The sequence below is a fragment of the Typopeltis vanoorti genome, chromosome 20 (assembly GCF_054136105.1).
Source record: "Typopeltis vanoorti isolate ZY-2024b chromosome 20, IOZ_Tvanoo_1.0, whole genome shotgun sequence".
Classification (NCBI taxonomy): domain Eukaryota; kingdom Metazoa; phylum Arthropoda; class Arachnida; order Uropygi; family Thelyphonidae; genus Typopeltis; species Typopeltis vanoorti.
In genome coordinates, this window is record NC_143568.1 from 24307303 (window position 1) to 24327807 (window position 20505).

Below are 20505 nucleotides of genomic sequence, written 5' to 3' on the forward strand. Positions count from 1 at the left end.
ATTGCAGATAGAAATTTGAACCTCAGAGGATATATTATTATTATTATTATGATTCAGTTCACTTAAAGTCAAAAGATTCATCGTGGGAGGTCCTTCCAAGAAAACACAAAGTCTACCATACCACTCCTTGAACTCATTGACCATTCGTGCTCTTAACAATGTATCAGGCAATGCATTCAACAGTTCAAAAACCCTCTGTGCAAACAAACCACTCCTTATCCTCTTGCTCACAGCTTCTTTTCGTAACTTCCAAGGATGGGCCGTTGTCCTTGTTCCTTCCCAATGTCAACCCTGTAACTACCTCTCAACAGTTTAAAAGACTCAATCATATCACCGCTCATTCTTCTATCTACCAAACTCTTCAATCTGCATGTCCTCAGCCAATCCTCATAACCAACATTGTATAGTCCTGACATCATCTCTGTTATCCACCTCTGTATTAGTGGTGGATATCATCTCTGTTATCCACCACTTCTCCATTCTACAGTTAATGATACCTATCAGACAGCCAATCCTGAATCTAGGTGACCATCCTAACATCTAAACCCATATTCATCACCCCCCAAGATCTCTTGTCTCCCCTATTTCCTCAATTACAGCTCCTCAAATACTTGATTGGAGGAGCTATACTGAGCTCTGTGGGACCCCCACTTCTAACCTTGCCTCTTTGATACTGCCCCACCACACATAACTCTTTGATACCTATCAGACAGCCAATCCTGAATCTAGGTGACCATCCTAACATCTAAACCCATGTGCTACAATTTAAATATCAGCTTATTATTATTATTATTATTATTATTATTATTATTATTATTCAGGCCTCCATGGAGTCGAAAGACTCATTGTGGGAGGTCCTTCCTAAGAACATAAAGTCTGTCAAGACTCATCGAGGGGAGATCCCCCCTCCCATAAGAAACACAAAGTCTATCATACCACTCTTTAAACTCATTGACCGTTCTCGCTCCTACCACTCCATCAGGCAATGCATTCCACGGTTCAACCACTCCTCACCCTTTTGCTCACAGTTTCCTTTCGTAACTTCCAGGGAATGAAGTTCCTCTTGTCATCACTCCTTCCCGCTGTTCAACCAAGCGAAAGAACTCCCCAGTGTCAACCCTGTAACCACCTCTCAACAGTTTAAAAGTCTCAATCATATCACCTCTCTTTCTTCTATCCACCAAACTCTGCAGTCTACATTCCCTCAGCCAATCCTCGTAACTATCCTTGTGCAGTCCTGAAACCATCTTTGTCATCCGTCTTTGTATCCTTTCCACAGTTAATTTATCCCCTTCAAATCCTGGGGACCAAATCTGAGAACAATAGTCCAAGTGTGTTCTGATCAGAGACTTATACAACGGAATGATAACCCTCTTATCTCTGCAGGTCAGTGTCCTTCTCATAATTGCAGCAATCCTCTGTGTAACCTTCACCACCTTTGCAATATGTCCCCTAAACTTCAGGTTTCTATCAACCATCAACCCCAGATCTCTTGTCTCCTCTACTTCCTCCAGCATAACTACTCCCGTAGAGTAGGCTGCATCCCATCGATGTTTCCAATCTCAAGACCTTACATTTTGCTGCATTAAATTGACATCCCCATTCATTTACCCATCTATCTAGCTTATTCAAATCCTCTTGCAGGGCTACCACATCTGCACTATTACTAATAATCCTTCCCAGCTTCGCATAATCCGCAAACAACTGAATATCCCCTTGCAATCCACTGGCAATGTCATTGATATAAAGGTTAAACAATATAGGTCCTAGTACTGAGCCCTGTGGGACCCCACTTGTAACCCTCTGCTTCCTTGAAGCTGCTCCACCATACACAACTCTCCGATACCTATCAGACAGCCAGTCCTGAATCCAGTTGACCAATCTGACATCCAGACCCATGTGCTGCAACTTAAATATCAGCTTATCATGTGACACCCTGTCAAATGCCTTTGCTAAGTCTAAGAAAATTGCAGTATATGCCTTTCCCTCATCTAATGTTCTTGTAACTTTATTATAAAAGGCTAGCATATTGCTAAAACAAGAGCGCCCTTTCGCAAATCCATGTTGACTCTCACAGATAACATTACCCTCATCTGCCCAATGTTGTATACGGTCCCTCACTACTTTCTCCAAGATCTTAACAACTACTGATGACACACAGACTGGCCTATAATTAGACACTTCCAGTCTGTTACCACCCTTATGCAATGGCACTATCTTACCATCTTTCCATTCACTGGGCACCTTTGCCAAGCCTTTCATTGAAAAGCCAGGTTAAATGCACTGTCAGTTCCCTGGCACATTCTCTCAAAACTCGTGGTAAAATACCATCCAGTCCCAAAGCTTTACTGACATCCAGAATACTCAGTATCTGAAACACACTCTCCTCCTGTACCTCTAAACCTCGAACCAGCCCTATCTGTCTAGCATTAAAACTGACTCCTCTAGGATGAAATACTCCAATAAAGTGTTCATCGAAGAATTCCACTACGTCCTCTGCATCAGTCACTCTATTCTCATTTTTATCCCACAATATCATTCTTCCACAGTCATTTCTCCTCTTACTGGCCACATAGCTAAAAAAATTCCCTAGGATTTTCTTTGGATCTTAGGGCCAACCTCCTCTCATATTCCACTTTTGCTTTCTGTACCACACTACTCAGTCTTCTGGCCTCTGTCTTATATTCTTCATGCATCCTCTCTTCACCTGTCTCCTCCTATCTCTTCCATAGCCTCTTTTTCGCATGCACTTCCTGTTTCATATTGTTTGTCATCAACTTTACTCCAAATTGTGTCCTCTTATTCACTCGTGGTATACAACTTACCATTGCTGCTAACAAATATTCTTTCACAATTTCCGACGCACTAATGATATCCCGGACTTCCAATTTCTCCCTCCATGAAACTTCCCGAAGTTGACGTCTAAGACTATTATAATCACCTGTCTTATAATTCCACATAAGTTCCCGTCTCTTTGATACTCCTGCATGTCTATTCATTTTCCAAGTCAAAACCATATGGTCACTCTCTCCGACTGGTGGGAGAGATATCATCTCAGTTATTATCAACTCTTCTGATGCTATAACCAAATCCAAAACTCTTGAACCTCTTGTTCCCTCTGTTACATGTTGCCTAAGACATTTGTCCCTCAAGAATTCTAGAAATTCCATTACCCTCTTGCTACATTCATCTTCCTCTGTCCAATTTATACTAATGTGGTTAAAATCCCCCATAACAATCATTCTTCTTGCACTTGCCAAACTTAACTGTCTAAACATCTCCTGGTCCCTATCCTCTGTGCTCCTGGGTCTGTAGCAACACCCCACTAAATATCCTGTGTTGCCTACCTCTACCTCGCCCCATATGCTCTCAAAATCATTTGTCTCACTTCCTTCCAAAGCCTCCCCTCTCAGAGGACATAGGTCATCACCTATCATAAGCAGTACCCCACCACTACGCTTTCCCCTCCTATCCTGACAAAAAATGCTATACCCAGCGACTTCTATTCCTGTTATTATGTACCCTTCTGTCAACCATGTCTCAGTGATCCCAATAATTTTTGGCTAGGCTGATGCTATCTGCGCCACCAATTCCTCTCCCTTATTCCGGATACTCCTGGCATTAGTATAAAACATATAAATGCCATTGTTTCTATACCCAGCATTATCCCTTCTAGACTCCACTGGGCTCAGTGCTACCTGACATCGTCTCCCTTCTCCCAAGTATCCATTCCCACAAGAGGCCATCCCTGCTATCATCCTCCCTGAGACACACTGACTTGTTCAGAACAGCAATCTCTCCAGATGCCTACGTTCTTCCTCATTCAAATGTAAGCGGTCTCTCGCATACAATTCCTCTCTTTCCTCAAATGCACTCCAAGCATCCACATATACCAGTCCTCTCTTGTCACACATTCGTGCTATTATGCCATTCAATATCACCGCTCTTCTGCTCAGTTCATCATTATTATACCTAGGCAACACGCACACTATTTTTCCTCTCTCTGTCTTCTTCTGTACAGCCTCAAGCAAAAATCTCATATTTCTTACTGCCCGACTTACATTACCACTCAAATCATTTGTTCTTACCATCACAATCATCTCATCCACCCTTTCACCTCTCTTAATTGCCATAGCCACCCTTTCTATTGTTCCTCCTGGCAAACACTCCTCACCCATTCTATCTTGAACACCACGGATCATTGAGTCACCATACATTATACCTCTTACCATTCTCTCTCTCCTATTGTTTCCATTCTCTCCTCTTCTTTCATTCCCATAGGTCTCTCTCATTCCCTCTCTTCTACTGCTATTCTCTCTTCTGGCATTCCCATACCTGTCTCTCCTACTGTTTCCATTCTCCCCTCTTCTAGCACTCACGTACATCTCTCTCATTCCCTCTCTCCTACTGTTTCCATTTTCTCCACTTCTAGCATTTCCACATCCCTCTCTCATTCCGTCTCTCTTACTGTTTCCATCCTCTCATCTTCTAGCAATTCCCATATCTCTCTCTCTCATTCCATCTCTCCTACTGTTTCCATTCTCTCCTCTTCTAGCACTTTCATATCTGTCTCTCATTCCATCTCTTCTACTGTTTTCATCCTCTCATCTGCTAGCATTCCCAAACCTCTCTCTCATTCCCTCTTTTCTACTGTTTCCATTCTCTCCTCTTCTAGCACCCACATAGCTCTCACTCATTCCCTCTCTTCTGTTTCCTTTCTCTCTTTTTCTAACACTCCCAAATTTCTCTCTCTCCCCCCCACTCTGATTTGGCTTGCATTTATCTCTTCCATTCTCCTAATCTTATCTTTCATACTTCTGCTCTCATTCACAAGACATTCCACCTCCTCTTTCAGCTCATCTATCTCCCTCTGTAGGTCAGTCACTCTTAATCTAAATTCACTCTCCCAAACAAAACTATCTCCTAAACTTTCAAAGTCACTCACACCTTCCACACTATCAACTATTATTTTCTCATTCATACATATATTTTTTTCATTCTCTCCTATCACGCTACTTGTCTTCCTACATTCATTTCCCATTCCTGGAGCAACAAGGTCGGATATTGATAATTCGACACTTATTTCCTCCCACTGCCTGCATTTTGTACACATCTGCTCTCTTTAACAAGCCACATATCTAATTCTCGAGACGCATACATACTGCAAGTACTGCATGCCACAAAGTCCCTTATGATATTTCTTATAATCGAGTTCTTAAATGGCGGAGGACTTGGCGATATGCCACTTACAACTGCAGCTGAATCCGCCATCATTCCTTACTGCCAAGTAGCGTTATTGTTAATTATTCAATTAATAAATTCCGTTAAATAAATAGAAAAAAATGTACAAACAATTACAAGCAAAACAAAACATTTAAGTATACTAAATAAAATGAAATATAACTAAATAAAGTAATGAAAACTTAGCTTCGTTTTGTCTTCCACCGTTATGCATCCGATTCTGACGATAACCAAAATATATTATATCGCGATAGCAACTAACTTCCAATAAACAACCACTGAAGTACACTCATATTCAGAGAAACAATTTAGCACTCAAAAACGTAGAAAAACGGGGGAAAAATGGACTATTCACCAATTAAAAATCACTTTCTTCTGCACAGCTCAAATTCACCGCCACATGCTACGGCGACGCTAGCACCACTAATTATCATGTTGCACCCTGTCAAATATCTTTGCAAAATCTAAACAAATGGCAAAATATATCTTTCCCCTCATCAACCAATCTTGTCATGTTATTATAAAATGCAATCATGTTACTAAAGTCAGAATACCCCTTAACAAATCCATGTTGACTCTCATAGATAACATTACCCTCATCTGCCTAATACTGTGTATGGTACTCACTAATTTCTCCAAGATCTTAACCACAACCTACTTTTTGTGTTGGGTGGTGGTAGGAGTTTATGTGTATATATTGGCCAGTATGTGTCGATTTTTGGTAAACAGTGAAGGAAAGATTGCCAGATGGAAGACGTGTGACAAGTTTATCTAGAAACGGAAGTGTGTTCTGTTTTTCAATCTCATTTCAAGATTGAAAAACAGAACACAAAAACTAGGTGTCATTAATACTCTAAAAAACAGGGTTCTGAAGATCTGTTCCAGTGAACAGGCACTGAAAGACGAATTTAAAGTTATCAGCAATACTTTTCAAAGAAATGAGTACATCCAAAACACTATTAACCACCTTACCGGCCATTATGGATCAAATTCGCATCCTCATACGTTTCGTATCCATCACATATTTCAATGTAATATCAATGGTATTAAAATTTTAATATGCACTTGGTATCCATGGTAACCTTGACGTCTATAGACATCTTGGCCAGTAGCATGGTTAACAAAATTCTCTACAAGACCTCAATAAAAAAACAAAGACATACCAGACTATAATAAAACTATAACCATTCCTTACATTAAAGGGACATCAGATAAAATAAACAGAATACTACAAAAATACAACCTCAAAGCCACCTTTAAAATCTCCTGCAAAGTTAAAAAGCTTACTCAACACATCCAAAGACCCGCTCCCTCTGCTGGCCCATCCTGGAATATACCGTATTTATTGCACCTGTAACATACCATATATAGGAGAAACAGGATGCACAATTCCTATCAGACAAAAAGAACATAAACGACACATTAAATACAATAATTATGGTGAAGCTGGCCTTTCTGATCATGCTCTGAATACCTTACATAGAATTGACTGGAAAAGCACTTCTTGTCTACATCACACCAAAACATGGTATGAATGCAAATTTAAGGAAGCCTGTGAAATTATTACCAACCACTGCAATGTGAACAATAATGATTTGCTAAAAATCCCAAACATATGGAAGGCATATATTCGACTCGCGGAACCTTCCTCTCTAAGAGCAACTATAAACAGGACTGTAGAAAATCCAGGATCCTAAATCAAAAATAACTATTGTAAAGCTAAAAATAGAACATCATTGTTACTGAAAGTAAACTATCTATAAGAAAGAATGTTTATTCATGTTACCATAAATAGAATTTAGCTTGATGTAGTTTATAAATAATTAATTTTTTTTTCACTCGAGGTCATGCCATTACAATAACATGTGATCAATTCATTGTTTCTCTAGCTTACTGTATATAATGTAACCTAGCTTGTCCTGTATATTTGTACATGCTCTAGATGATGATCTTAATATGAAGATCAAAACGTCGGGATATTAAATGAGTTATTTATAACATGGTTGTAAAGTCCATAATTTCTAAAATGAATGCTGATCATCTTGTAACACTAAAAGAAAGGATAAAAATATCACTGTTTCTATACCTATCCTTATCCCTCCTGACTCCACTGGACTCAGAGTTACCTGATGTATTCCCCCCTTCTCCCAAGCACCTATTCCCACAAAAGGCCAACCCTGCTACATTCACCCTGGTATTTCTAGTTTCTCTGCATTGACACACCGACTCATTCAGAGAACAGCAATCTTTCCAGATGCCTATATATTTCCTCATTTAAATGCAAACAGTCTCTTGCATACAGTTCCTTTCTGTCCTCAAATGCCGTCCAAGCATCCACGTATTCCAAGCCTCTCTTCTGACACTTTCTGGTTATCATGCTGTTCATTATTAATGCTCTTCTACTCAGCTCGTCATTATCTTACCTGGGCAACACACACACCCACTATCTTCCCTCTCTGAGTTTTCTCCTGTACAACCTCAAACATGAATTTCAGATCTCTCGCCACTTGATTTACATTGCCTCTCAAGTCATTTGTGCCCACGATCACAATCATCTCATCCACCCTTTCACCCTACTTAATTGCGCCACACTTTCTATCATTCTTCCAAGAAAACACTCCTCTGGCAAAGGTTGCAAATATTGCAAAGGTTATGAAGGCATCTCAGAGAATTGTTGCAATACTGAGGAGGAAATTCACCAAAACAGATAAAAGTGTGGTGGTCCCATTGCATAAAGTTTGATTAGACCATATCTGGATTTCTGTGCTCAGATCTTGTCACCAGGATTTGAATAGGATGTGGTAACTTTGGGGAGAGTGCAGATATGCATAACAAAAATGATATCAGGACTGTACAATGTTGAGTATGAGGATAGAGTGAGGGCATACAGAGTGCAGGAATGGATTTGGTGGATAGAAAACAAAGGGGAAATATAGTTGAGACATTTAAGCTGTTGAAGAGTTATCAAATTAACACTGAGGAGTTTTTCATATGGTAGCATGAGGAGAGGGAACAAGGACAAGAGACTAATCCCTTGAAAAGTACAAGTAGTTTTCAAGAGTGCCGCTAGGGTTAGAAAAGTTTCCATGGCCCAAAAGTGGAAGCAAAGTATCAAAGAGTCCTCTAGTTTAGACAAATGTTCTCTGCCTGGCAGAATATGATCAAAAGATTGCACCAAGGAGAACAAAGAGCGGGTCAAACTTAAAAGAAGATGAAAGAGTCATGCCGAATTCTTCGGGGTTACTACCCTTAGTGCAAGACCCTGAGATCGTAAAATAAAAGGAGACTGAGCTGAGCATAAGGGGCTTCCAGACATCAAGAGAGAGAGTCATCAGAAGTCGGAACTAGAGGCAGTTGGAACCAGAGCGGAAGCGAGCTGAGACTATATGCAGAGTCCGAATGAAAGAGTACAACAGTTTCATTCCCCTTATTACAGATAGATGTGCATTCCTAAAGAAACATAATAGCTTATTTGTCATTCCGATTTGAGTCCTTCATATCTCTTCCTGACAATCCTCTCTATCACCACCAATCTTAGAACTCTTTTCAGACCCATGTGTTACCTCTTACCACCCCATCCCATTCCCTATGCCATCAAAACCTTCCTTATCTGTTCACACATTGACTTCTGCATTTATCGTCCACATTTCTCATGCAGTGTCTCCCTGTCCACCCTGACTTTTCTGTTCCTCTGTCTGTTTTGCATTCTCACTTTCTCATTCCTTTCTCTTTACCTACTCATCTCCCCACTCACAAGCTCTTCTTCATTCTTTCTACTCTAGGATAAATCATGCCTTAGGATTACCTGAATTATATTATTATTATTGTTATTATAAAACAGACTTCCACAGCATCAGTAGACTTATCTAAAGTCATTTCACCCAAAGAACTGCCTTATCTATCATACTGAATTTTAAATTCATTATATTCACTGGACACATTACAAGATTGTAAAAATCACTTAAGAAATTGCTGCCATAGTTAAAAAAAAAAAAAACCTCACAAGTCAGGACGAAGAGGTGATAATGCTATTGCATAAAGCAATGATGAAGGAATTATTATTATTATTATTATTATTATTATTCAGGCCTCCAAGGAGTCAAAAGACTCATCGAGGGAGGTCCTTCCTAAGACATAAAGTCTGTCAAGACTCACTGAGGGGAGGTCCCCCCCTGAAAAACACAAAGTCTATCATACCACTCTTTAAACTCACTGACCGTTCTCGCTCCCACCACTCCATCAGGCAAGGCATTCCACGGCTCAACCACCCTCCACACAAAGAAACCACTCCTTACCCTCTTGCTCACATTTTCCTTTCGTAACTTCCAGGGATGGCCTCTTGTCATCACTCCTTCCCGCTGATCAACCACGCGAAAGAACTCCCCAGTGTCAACCCTGTAACCACCTCTCAACAGTTTAAAAGTCTCAATCATATCACCTCTCCTTCTTCTATCCACCAAACTCTGCAGTCCACATTCTCTCAGCCGATCCTCATAACTATCCTTGTACAGTCCTGAAACCATCTTTGTCATCCGTCTTTGTATCCTTTCCACAGTTAATTTATCCCCTTCAAATCCTGGGGACCAAATCTGAGAACAATAGTCCAAGTGTGGTCTGATCAGAGACTTATACAACGGAATGATAACCCTCTTATCTTGCAGGTCAGTGTCCTTCTCATAATAGCAGCAATCCTCTGTGTTACCTTCACCACCTTTGCAATATGTCCCCTAAACTTCAGGTTTCTATCAATCATCAACCCCAGATCTCTTGTCTCCCCTACTTCCTCCAGTATAACTCCTCCCATAGAGTATGCAGCATCCCATCGATGTTTCCCAAACCTCAAGACCTTACATTTTGCTGCATTAAACTGATACCCCCATTCATTTGCCCATCTATCTAGCTTATTTAAATCCTCTTGCAGGGCTACCACATCTGTACTATTACTAATAATCCTTCCCAGCTTCGCATCATCTGCAAACAACTGAATATCCCCCTGCAATCCACTGGCTATGTCATTGATATAAAGGTTAAACAATATAGGTCCTAGTACTGAGCCCTGTGGGACCCCACTTGTAACCCTCTGCCTCCTGGAAACTGCTCCACCATACACAACTCTCTGATACCTATCAGACAGCCAATCCTGAATCCAGTTCACCAATCTGACATCCAGACCCATGTGCTGCAACTTAAATATCAGCTTATCATGTGGCACCCTGTCAAATGCCTTCGCCAAGTCTAAGAAAATTGCAGTATATGCCTTTCCCTCATCTAATGTTCTTGTAACTTTATTATAAAAGGCTAGCATATTGCTAAAACAAGAGCGTCCTTTCACAAATCCATGTTGATTCTCACAGATAACATTACCCTCATCTGCCCAATGCTGTACACGGTCCCTCACTACTTTCTCCAAGATCTTAACAACTACTGATGACACACAGACTGTCCTATAATTAGACACTTCCAGTCTGTTACCACCCTTATGCAATGGCACTATCTTACCTTCCTTCCATTCCCTGGGCACCTTTGCCAAAGCTAGACTTTCATTGAAAATCCACGTTAAAGGTACTGGCAATTCCCTAGCACATTCTCTCAAAACTCGTGGCGAAATACCATCCAGTCCCACAGCTTTACTGACATCCAGAGTACTCAGTATCTGAAACACACTCTCCTCCTGTACCTCCAGACCTCGTACCAGTCCTATCCCTCTAGCATTAAAACTGACTCCTCTAGGATGAAATACTCCAATGAAGTGTTCATTGAACAATTCAACTATGTCCTCTGCATCAGTCACTCTATTCCCATTTTTATCCCACAATATCATTCTTCCACAGTCATTTCTCCTCCTACTGGCCACATAGCTAAAAAATTCCCTAGGATTTTCTTTGGATCTTAGGGCCAATCTCCTCTCATATTCCAGTTTCGCTTTCCTTACCACACTAGTCACTCTTCTGGCCTGTGTCTTATATTCCTCATGCATCTCTTCACCTATCTCCTTATATCTCTTCCATAGCCTCTTTTTCGCATGCAATTCCTGTTTAATATTGTTTGTCATCCACTTTACTCCAAATTGCGTCCTCTTCTTCACTCGTGGTATACAACTTACCATTGCTGATAACAAATATTCTTTCACAATTTCCCACGCACTGGTGATATCCCGGCCTTCCAATTCCTCCCTTCATGAAACTTCCCGAAGTTGACGTCTAAGACTATTATAATCACCTGCCTTATAATTCCACATAAGTTCCCGTCTCTTTGATACTCCTGCATGTCTATTCATTTTCCAAGTCAACACCATATGGTCACTCTCTCCAACTGGTGGGAGAGACGTCAACTCAGTTATTATCAACTCTTCTGATGCTATAACCAAATCCAAAACTCTTGAACCTCTTGTTCCCTCTGTTACATGTTGCCTAAGACATTTGTCCCTCAAGAATTCTAGAAATTCCATTCCCCTATTGCTACATGCATCTTCCTCTCTCCAATTTATACTACTGAAGTTAAAATCTCCCATAACAATCATTCTTCTTGCACTTGCCAAACTTAGCTGTCTAAACATCTCCTGGTCCCCATCCTCTGTGCTCCTGGGTCTGTAGCAACACCCCACTAAATATCCTGTCTTGCCTACCTCTACCTCACACCATACGCTCTCAAAATCATTTGTCTCACTTCCTTCCAAATTCTCCACTCTTAGAGGACATAGGTCATCACTTATCATAAGCAGTACCCCACCACCACGCTTTCCCCTCCTATCCTGACGAAAAATGCTATACCCAGCGACTTCTATTCCTGTTGTTATATCCCCTTCTGTCAACCACGTCTCAGTGATCGCAATAATTTTTGGCCAGGCTGATGCTATCTGCGCCGCCAATTCCTCTCCCTTATTCCGGATACTCCTAGCATTAGTATACAGCATATAAATGCCATTGTTTCTATACCCAGCATTATCTCTTCTGGACTCCACTGGGCTCAGTGTTACCTGACATTGTCTCTCTTCTCCCAAGTATCCATTCCCACAAGAGGCCACCCCTGCTATCATCCTCCCTGGGACACACTGACTTGTTCAGAACAGCAATCTCTCCAGATGCCTACGTCCTTCCTCATTCAAATGTAAACGGTCTCTCGCATACAACTCCTCTCTTTCCTCAAACACACTCCAGGCATCCACATATACCAGTCCTCTCTTGTCACACATTCTCGCTATTATGCCATTCAATATCACCGCTCTTCTGCTCAGCTCATCATTATCATACCTAGGCAACACGCACACTATTTTTCCTCTCTCTGTCTTCTTCCGTACAGTCTCAAGCAAAAATCTCATATCTCTCGCTGCCCGACTTACATTACCACTGAAGTCATTCGTTCCTACCATCACAATCATCTCATCCACCCTTTCACCTCTCTTAATTGCCATAGCCACCCTTTCTATTGTTCCTCCTGGCAAACACTCCTCACGCATCCTATCTTGAACACCACGGATCATTGAGTCGCCATACATTATACCTCTTACCATTCCCTCGCTCCTATTGTTTCCATTCTCTCCTCTTCTTTCATTCCCATACCTCTCTCTTCTACTGTTTCCATTCTCTCCTCTTCTAGCACTCCCATACATCTCTCTCATTCCCTCTCTCCTACTGTTTCCATTTTCTCCACTTCTAGCACTTCCATATCCCTCTCTCATTCTGTCTCTCCTACTACTGTTTCCATCCGCTCGTCTTCTAGCATTCCCATACCTCTCTCCCATTCCATCTCTCCTACCGTTTCCATTCTCTCCTCTTCTAGCACTTCCATATCTCTCTCTCATTCCGTCTCTCCTACTGTTTCCATCCTCTCGTCTGCTAGCATTCCCATACCTCTCTCTCATTCCCTCTCTTCTACTATTTCCATTCTCTCCTCTTCTAGCACTCCCATACATCTCTCTCATTCCCCCTCTCCTACTGTTTCCATTTTCTCCACTTCTAGCACTTCCATATCCCTCTCTCATTCTGTCTCTCCTACTACTGTTTCCATCCGCTCGTCTTCTAGCATTCCCATACCTCTCTCCCATTCCATCTCTCCTACCGTTTCCATTCTCTCCTCTTCTAGCACTTCCATATCTCTCTCTCATTCCGTCTCTCCTACTGTTTCCATCCTCTCGTCTGCTAGCATTCCCATACCTCTCTCTCATTCCCTCTCTTCTACTATTTCCATTCTCTCCTCTTCTAGCACCCCCATACTTGGATTTCTGTAGTAGTTCAAGTTACCTGCATATTTGATGGATAATAAACATTAAAAAGGGTGTAGAGTAGAATAAGTATGACTCTTGACAAACAAAGAGGTAGATATAAGTGAAATACTGCTGGTGTGGAAGAATTAGAGATCATTCATGAAAGATCTGTATGAATTATGCTAGTCTGGAATGCATTTGGAGAATGGTTAGGGTTAGGAATTCTTTTTCAATGTAGATGATCAGTCAACAGTGCTGAATTTTGAAGTGGATATTCTTGAGGAACTGTAAAAAAAAATTAGAAAAAGCCTGTGGGCCTTGGTAAAAAAGTAAGCAAAAAGCAGTATCTCTACAGGAGGAACAATAAACTGAATGCATCAGTGGGTTCTCCCACTTTCACCCTTTATAACTAACATATATATCATATATGCATTTGGAGAATGGTTAGGGTTTGGAATTCTTTTTCAATGTAGATGATCAGTCAACAGTGCTGAATTTTGAAGTGGATATTCTTGAGGAACTGTAAAAAAAATTAGAAAAAGCCTGTGGGCCTTGGTAAAAAAGCAAGCAAAAAGCAGTATCTCTACAGGAGGAACAATAAACTGAATGCATCAGTGGGTTCTCCCACTTTCACCCTTTATAACTAACATATATATCGAATCTTTTGGAACTTTGGTACACATATAGGGAGATATTTACACAAACAATCGCACCATCACCCTTCTCAATAATATGGTATCTTAAAAACATTAACCCATAGAGCTAGAGCAATTTGTTCCAATGACGTTGCTCTCACTGCTGACCTTTCTCACCTGCGTCACACCTTCCTGACCACTGCAAAATAACTATAACCTCCATAAGATAGATAAAATACTAAATGCTACCCCCCCCCCACTATCTACCACAGAAGACTACAACAAAACTATCACCATCCCATATATTAAAGGCACATCTGAAAGGTATCTAGGGTGCTTAATAAACACTAACTACACACTGTATTTAAGCCTTATGTGAAATTGGCAACTCTCATCCGTTCACCTAAGGACAGATTCACACCTTTATCACATCCAGGAATCTATGAAGTGGCCTGTTCATGTCATCGTGCTTACTATGGACAGACAGGAAGAACTGTGGACATCTGCCTCAGTGAACACAAAAAATATATCCGGCACTTTCTCTATGGCAAGTCGGGTCTGGCAGACCATGCTTTGGATACCCCTGCACACAGGATCAATTGAAAAAAAAAAACAAAAGTACTGCACAGAAGCTTCTACAAGTCAGAGAGGTTGTTCCTGGAATCAACAGAAGCCTTAAAACATACTCCAAACTTCAACAAGTATGGCTGTATAAATCTACCAAAGATTTGGGAGAGAGTCATCCTAAGACCAAATTAATTTTTTTTTTTTCAAAAATTTGGACTACTATTTTTCAAAACTTTCAAAGACTACTATTTGGACTAGTATTTTTCAAAACTTCGGACTACTGTTTTTGTTTTTTTTTTTAACTTAGATGGCACGTAATTAGGACTTTAGTCTTGTGTTGCACGCTGCAATTACTTATACTAGTCCCACTGTTACACCGTATCGTGGTTGTCTCGCTATTGTAACAAACTTTGTTTGTGTGCTCTGAAGATGCTGGATATAATACCAGTGAAATATTAACTTTTAAGTTAATAAATAGTTATTTTCTTATCAATCTGTGTTCAATCAATACCATTAAAATCCAATTCAATGACACTTTCATTCCTTCCTGCCTTTTTTCTTGTATGTATATAGCATCCTGCCGTGCCTTCTCATTCCTTCATTTTTAATTCTGGAATTCATTCAGTACTTCACATTTCTCATAGTAATTATTCCAAAAGTTAAGTGTTCTGCATATCATTGTTACTTTTAGAAACTACTTTTAGAAAGTTTCATTGTTGTATACATTAGCTTTTCTCATTCATTATAATGTATAGACAGTATTGTTCTATTTTACATATATTTTTTATATTAAATGAAACATTTTAAAATCAGTCTTGATAATTTCAAATTTTTTTACTAATCGGTAGCTCCTACACGTGGTTTGCAAACTTCAGACATGAACATTACAGGTAGTCTATGATTCTACCTCTCCTCTGGGTAGAGACAGAACTGTCATATCCAACTAGATAAACAAATTCTTATCCCTTTTCAAAGAACAAGCAAAAATCTTCTATATCAATTCTTTCAAGATCTTTTAACTAGAGCAGCAATATCAATGCAACTCATTCAAATGTTACACAAATTCTGTGAATACTGTTAATACCTTCTTTTTTTTTTTTTTTTTGCATGAAGATTAGTTTGCCTATTTGGCTATAACATATGGATAATGCAGTCCATTCCTTCACTAATTAAGATAATAATTATATGAATGCATAAGAAAACAACAACAACAACAAAAAGTACCTTTCCAGATGTGTCATTTGGACATGAAACAATTTCAGCCATTTTCTTTGTTTGCAAAATTCATGAATCTCACAGTAACGTCGTAGTACTTCAGCTTTACAGTTTTGTACAGCCAACAGTTAATGAAATTTTTGTTATTGTCTTTAATTATTATTATTATTAAATTAAATTAAACAAGCCATTGTTTTTGAAAGTGGTATAAGTCCATTTATTCATACATTGAGATATTTAAGGGTTTGTGTTTGAATCAACTAAGAAAATATTGGTGAACGTTAATAAATTTTGATTAATTTATGAGGATATTGTACACCATTGACTGCGTTATTAAAAAAATAAAAAGAGGACATCTATGTCTCACTAAAACTTAAATTATTAAACTAAAAAAATAAATACTTAAACTAAAAACATTAACTCATTTTTTTCCAAAAATGGACTTATACCACTTTAAAAAAAATGGCTCAAATATTAAATTATTATTGTCTTTTTTTTCCATTCACACAACATCAGGAAGTGCATCCCACTCACTGTGCAAAACAACATATTCCTCATTCCCCTGTTTACATCTTTCTTTCTTTCTTATACAACTTCTGGAGATGGGTTTTATTCTACATGTCTCTTTCTCTCTCTTCTATTATAGTAAAAATCTCTTTCACATTAATTTGGTAAAAACCTTTCACAAACTTTTGTATATCTCCATCATATCACCTTACCTTGTTTTAACTGTCAAACTCTGCAGTTGATAGTTGCTCTGTCTGTCCTCATATCCAACGTTCTGAATACCCTGATACTACTGTGGTTACTGTTTTCCATAATGCTGTCCAAAATATCCTCATCTCCCTTGCAGCGTTATTTACATGCATCCTGAATAAAGCCTTATTATACCAAGCTGACCATAACCTATTTATTTCTACTTGTCATTGACCCTTCATTGACCTCTTCATCATTTCCATAGTTAGCTGTGTTGTCCTGGCAGTTCCAGCACACCTAAATTTCATTCTTCTTTCCATCATTCTGAGATATCTTATCCACCAAATTAATAATAAAAAAATCCAATCATTTGTGGGTTGGGGATCACAGAAAACAATCACTGCCTGTTGTATGCTGCATTCTGTACTTGCTTGCTATATTTTAAAACTTTACACTTTATAACATTGAACTGACAGCCCACTCGTTTGCTCAATCTGAGAAGGTATATTCAGATCCCCATATAGTTGTAATGCCACAACATCTGCTCCACTCTTCATAGATTTCCATAAATTTTCATTATCTTCAAATACTTCCATATCTGCATTTTAATCTCTGAAACTATCACTGACATAGTTAAACAGATCCCTTGCAATGTCAAGTACTGCACCAACACAAATATTAAGTGAAGGAAAAAATTCATTTGATAACTAAAGAGCAGTGTTCATTTTTTTTTATGCAATATTTAATGGAAAAGTTAAGAATGAATCATATGTCTTGTAGCTTTGTTATTTCATAATTTGTTCACATAAAAGAGGAGCAAGGTGATTCTATGTTATTTTAAGAGAGAATGGAATTACATTGCACTTGAAGCATTTGCCCATATGTTATTCATTACGTAAGTTCTTTGTTTGTATTATTTTTTAAAAGCTGAATACCTTTCACTGGTAATACTGTTTTCATCAGCTAAAGATCAAATAAGTTTTATTAAATATCTGATTTTTGGATTTAAAAAAATGGGTTCATATATATGTATATATATATTGGAATTAAATTTTTATACAAACTTCAACTAGGTTGTTATTTTTGTAGGATGAATGGAAACAGTATGATAATCCTCAGGTGGCAGTAACAAGAGCCACATATTTGGTGGCTTTACAGAATGTTCAACACATATTAATCAGAGCTACAGAAGGTGCTGATGTTAAAATTGCTAGGTATGTTCATAGCTTGAATTTCTGTCCTAATGTATATGTATATATCATCATCACCATTATTTATTATTATGATGGAAGATGACATCCCAACAGGAATACAACTAGAAGGGTTTAGCATATTTCAGCAGAATTAGAAGTGAAATGTGGTGATAGAGTATTACTTATGATAAGCGTTGAGCTGTGTCTTGTTAGATTGGAGAATTTGGAAGGAAATGCAGAAAGTGGGCAGGACATATTTAGTGGGGTGTTGCTCTAAGTTATGAAACACAGAGGGTGAAGAGCAGGAAATGTTTAGGTAGTTGAGTTGGGCATTATCAAAATGAAAATGCTCAACTGAATTCTCTGCTCTTTTCCTTATACTTTTTTTCTATAACCTCTTTAATCTAGCAGGAACTGCAAATGAAAAAGAGGTTATAGGAAAAGTATAAGGAGAAGGTCAGAGAGCAATTGTATGATGAATATAAGACTCTGGATAGAAAGTGACTAGCATTGTAAGGAAGACAAAAGTGGAATACAAGAAGAAATTGACCTTGAGATCCAAGGAAAATCCTGAGGAACTCTTTCGTTATGTGTCCAGTAGGAAAAGAATTGATTGCTGAAAAATGACACTGTTAGATGAAAATGGGGATGGAGGGACAAATGTTAATGACACAGTAGATGATCACTTCATTGTGGTATTTCTTTCTAGAAAAGTAAGTTTTATTACTAGAGGGACAGGGTGTGTGTTCAAATAAGTACTCTGCATGACAAGAAGGCAGTGGGACTGTGAGATTTAATCACATGTTTTCAGTGAATGTGGTAAGGAACCGACAACTCCCACTGACCTGGATTTTGATTTTGAAAGTGTGCCCGAAAAAAAAGGTACCCAGGATAGAAGGAGATTAAGATAGTGCCAATTTTTTTTTTTTTTTTAAATATCAACCCCATATATGAGGGACCTATAAACACATCAGCAGCATATGAGGGATGCAGATTATCTGCATAAGGACTGAGACAGAATTTTATTGATTTTTTCTTGAAGAGTTGCAGGTTGTAGTTGTTTGGGCATACTTAATGAGGAAGGCTTCCAGAGGATATGGGTGGATGGAATAAAAGAGGAAGAACAAAAGCAGGTTTGGTGTGTTTGCAATTGCACAGTAAGGGGAATACTAGACAGCTGCTGCACTTGTATTAACAGATGCAACAGAAAGTGAAGGAATGATGGTTGCCATTTCACAGTAGCAGTGGCCATGAAAGTACCTGCAGAATAGATAGTGGTGAATCATCTGCCTATGAGATAAAGGTTAAAATGAATCTGTAAAAGAGGGATCATCTAAGGGAAAGGATTTTAAGAAGTTTTAAGTGTAACAATCCAAACATGTGAGCAGTATTCTAAACATGGGTGAATTTGGGATATATATGTATATAGTTAACAGTTCATTAGGTGTAAAATAGGCTCTTGAACAAAAGAGAATGCCAAGTTTCTTGGATGCTGAGGAGGCTATTGATGGGATATGTTTATGCTAGGAAAGACATCAATCTAAGGTAAATGTCAATCCAAGCAAGGAGATCTGATCTTGACTGATGGTTTTTGTATTACAAAGGATGAGGGTAGGTGAGCTGGGAACTCTTTTGTGCAAGAAAAGGCATGATTGTGTTTTGGTGACATTGAACATGAACAATGTTGTCCTTTCCCCATTCAAGGATGGTATATAAATCAATGTTTAAGGCACTAGTTGCAGATGATCTTGTAGCTAGAGATGTCAGAGTACTGCATGGTTTGTCAAATAAGTAGGGTAAGTGGAGAGTATTATCATCTGCAAAACTGATAGAATTAGCGGTTATTATGAGCAGGTCATTTATGTACAGGAGAAAGAGAGTAGGTGATAGGACAGAGTCTTATGGTGGTGAAGCTCAAAGAGAGGGAGCCATCTACTATAACTTGTAGAGAATGACCAGCGAGAAAGCAATCTGATGTTTAGCAATTTGATTGCCATTTATTTTGATGTAGCAGAGTGGTTGATGAGAGAAAGATATACACTGCCATTTTTTTTGAAATTTACAAAAGTATTTGATATGTATTGTGCCTGATGATAAGCTGATATTTAAGTTAACATCATATAGGTTTAGATATCTGGTTAGTGAATTGGATTGGGAATTGGCTGTCTGATAGATTCAAGAGAGTCATGTATCAGGGAGTGGTATCAAGGAAGCAGTAGGTCACATGTAGGCTCATGTTCATAGGGTTCATTGCTGGGATCTGTTCTGCTTCACCTATGTATCAGTGATCACCTTTGTATCAATGGCATTGTTAGTGGATTGTAGGATCTTATTCAGTTGTTTGCAGATGATGTGAAGCTGGGAAGGGTTATTAGTAATAGTGCAGGTGGAGGATTTAAATAAGCTGGATGTATGGGCAAATGAATGGAGCGTTAGTTTAATGTAGCTGAATGTGAGGTCTTGAAGTTTGGGATCCACTGATGGAAGGCTGCATATTCTTGGTGAACTGTTCTAGCAGAATTGAAGGAGTCAAGGGAAGGGATCGTGGGTTGATGGTTGATAAAAATATGAGATTTAGGGGACATATTGCAATGGTGGTGAAAGAAACCCAGAGGATTGCTGCAATGACCAGCAGAGATAGAAGATTAGTGATTCCATTGTATAAAGTCCTGATGAGACCACACCTGGATTATTGCTCGGATCTGTTCATCAGGATTTGAAGGGAATAAATTAACCTTGGGAGAGCATGCAGAGG

General features: G+C 39.0%; 1 protein-coding gene across 1 annotated transcript in view; it reads left to right on the plus strand.

Annotated features, from left to right (window-relative positions):
- The window catches only part of LOC150095284 (laminin subunit alpha-1-like), a 1249242-nt gene that overhangs the window by 521421 nt on the left and 707316 nt on the right, over window positions 1-20505 (plus strand). The window contains exon 30 of the mRNA XM_090410638.1: window positions 17647-17771. Within this exon, the coding sequence (XP_090266764.1) occupies window positions 17647-17771 (125 nt within the window). The remainder of the gene's footprint in view (window positions 1-17646; window positions 17772-20505) is intronic.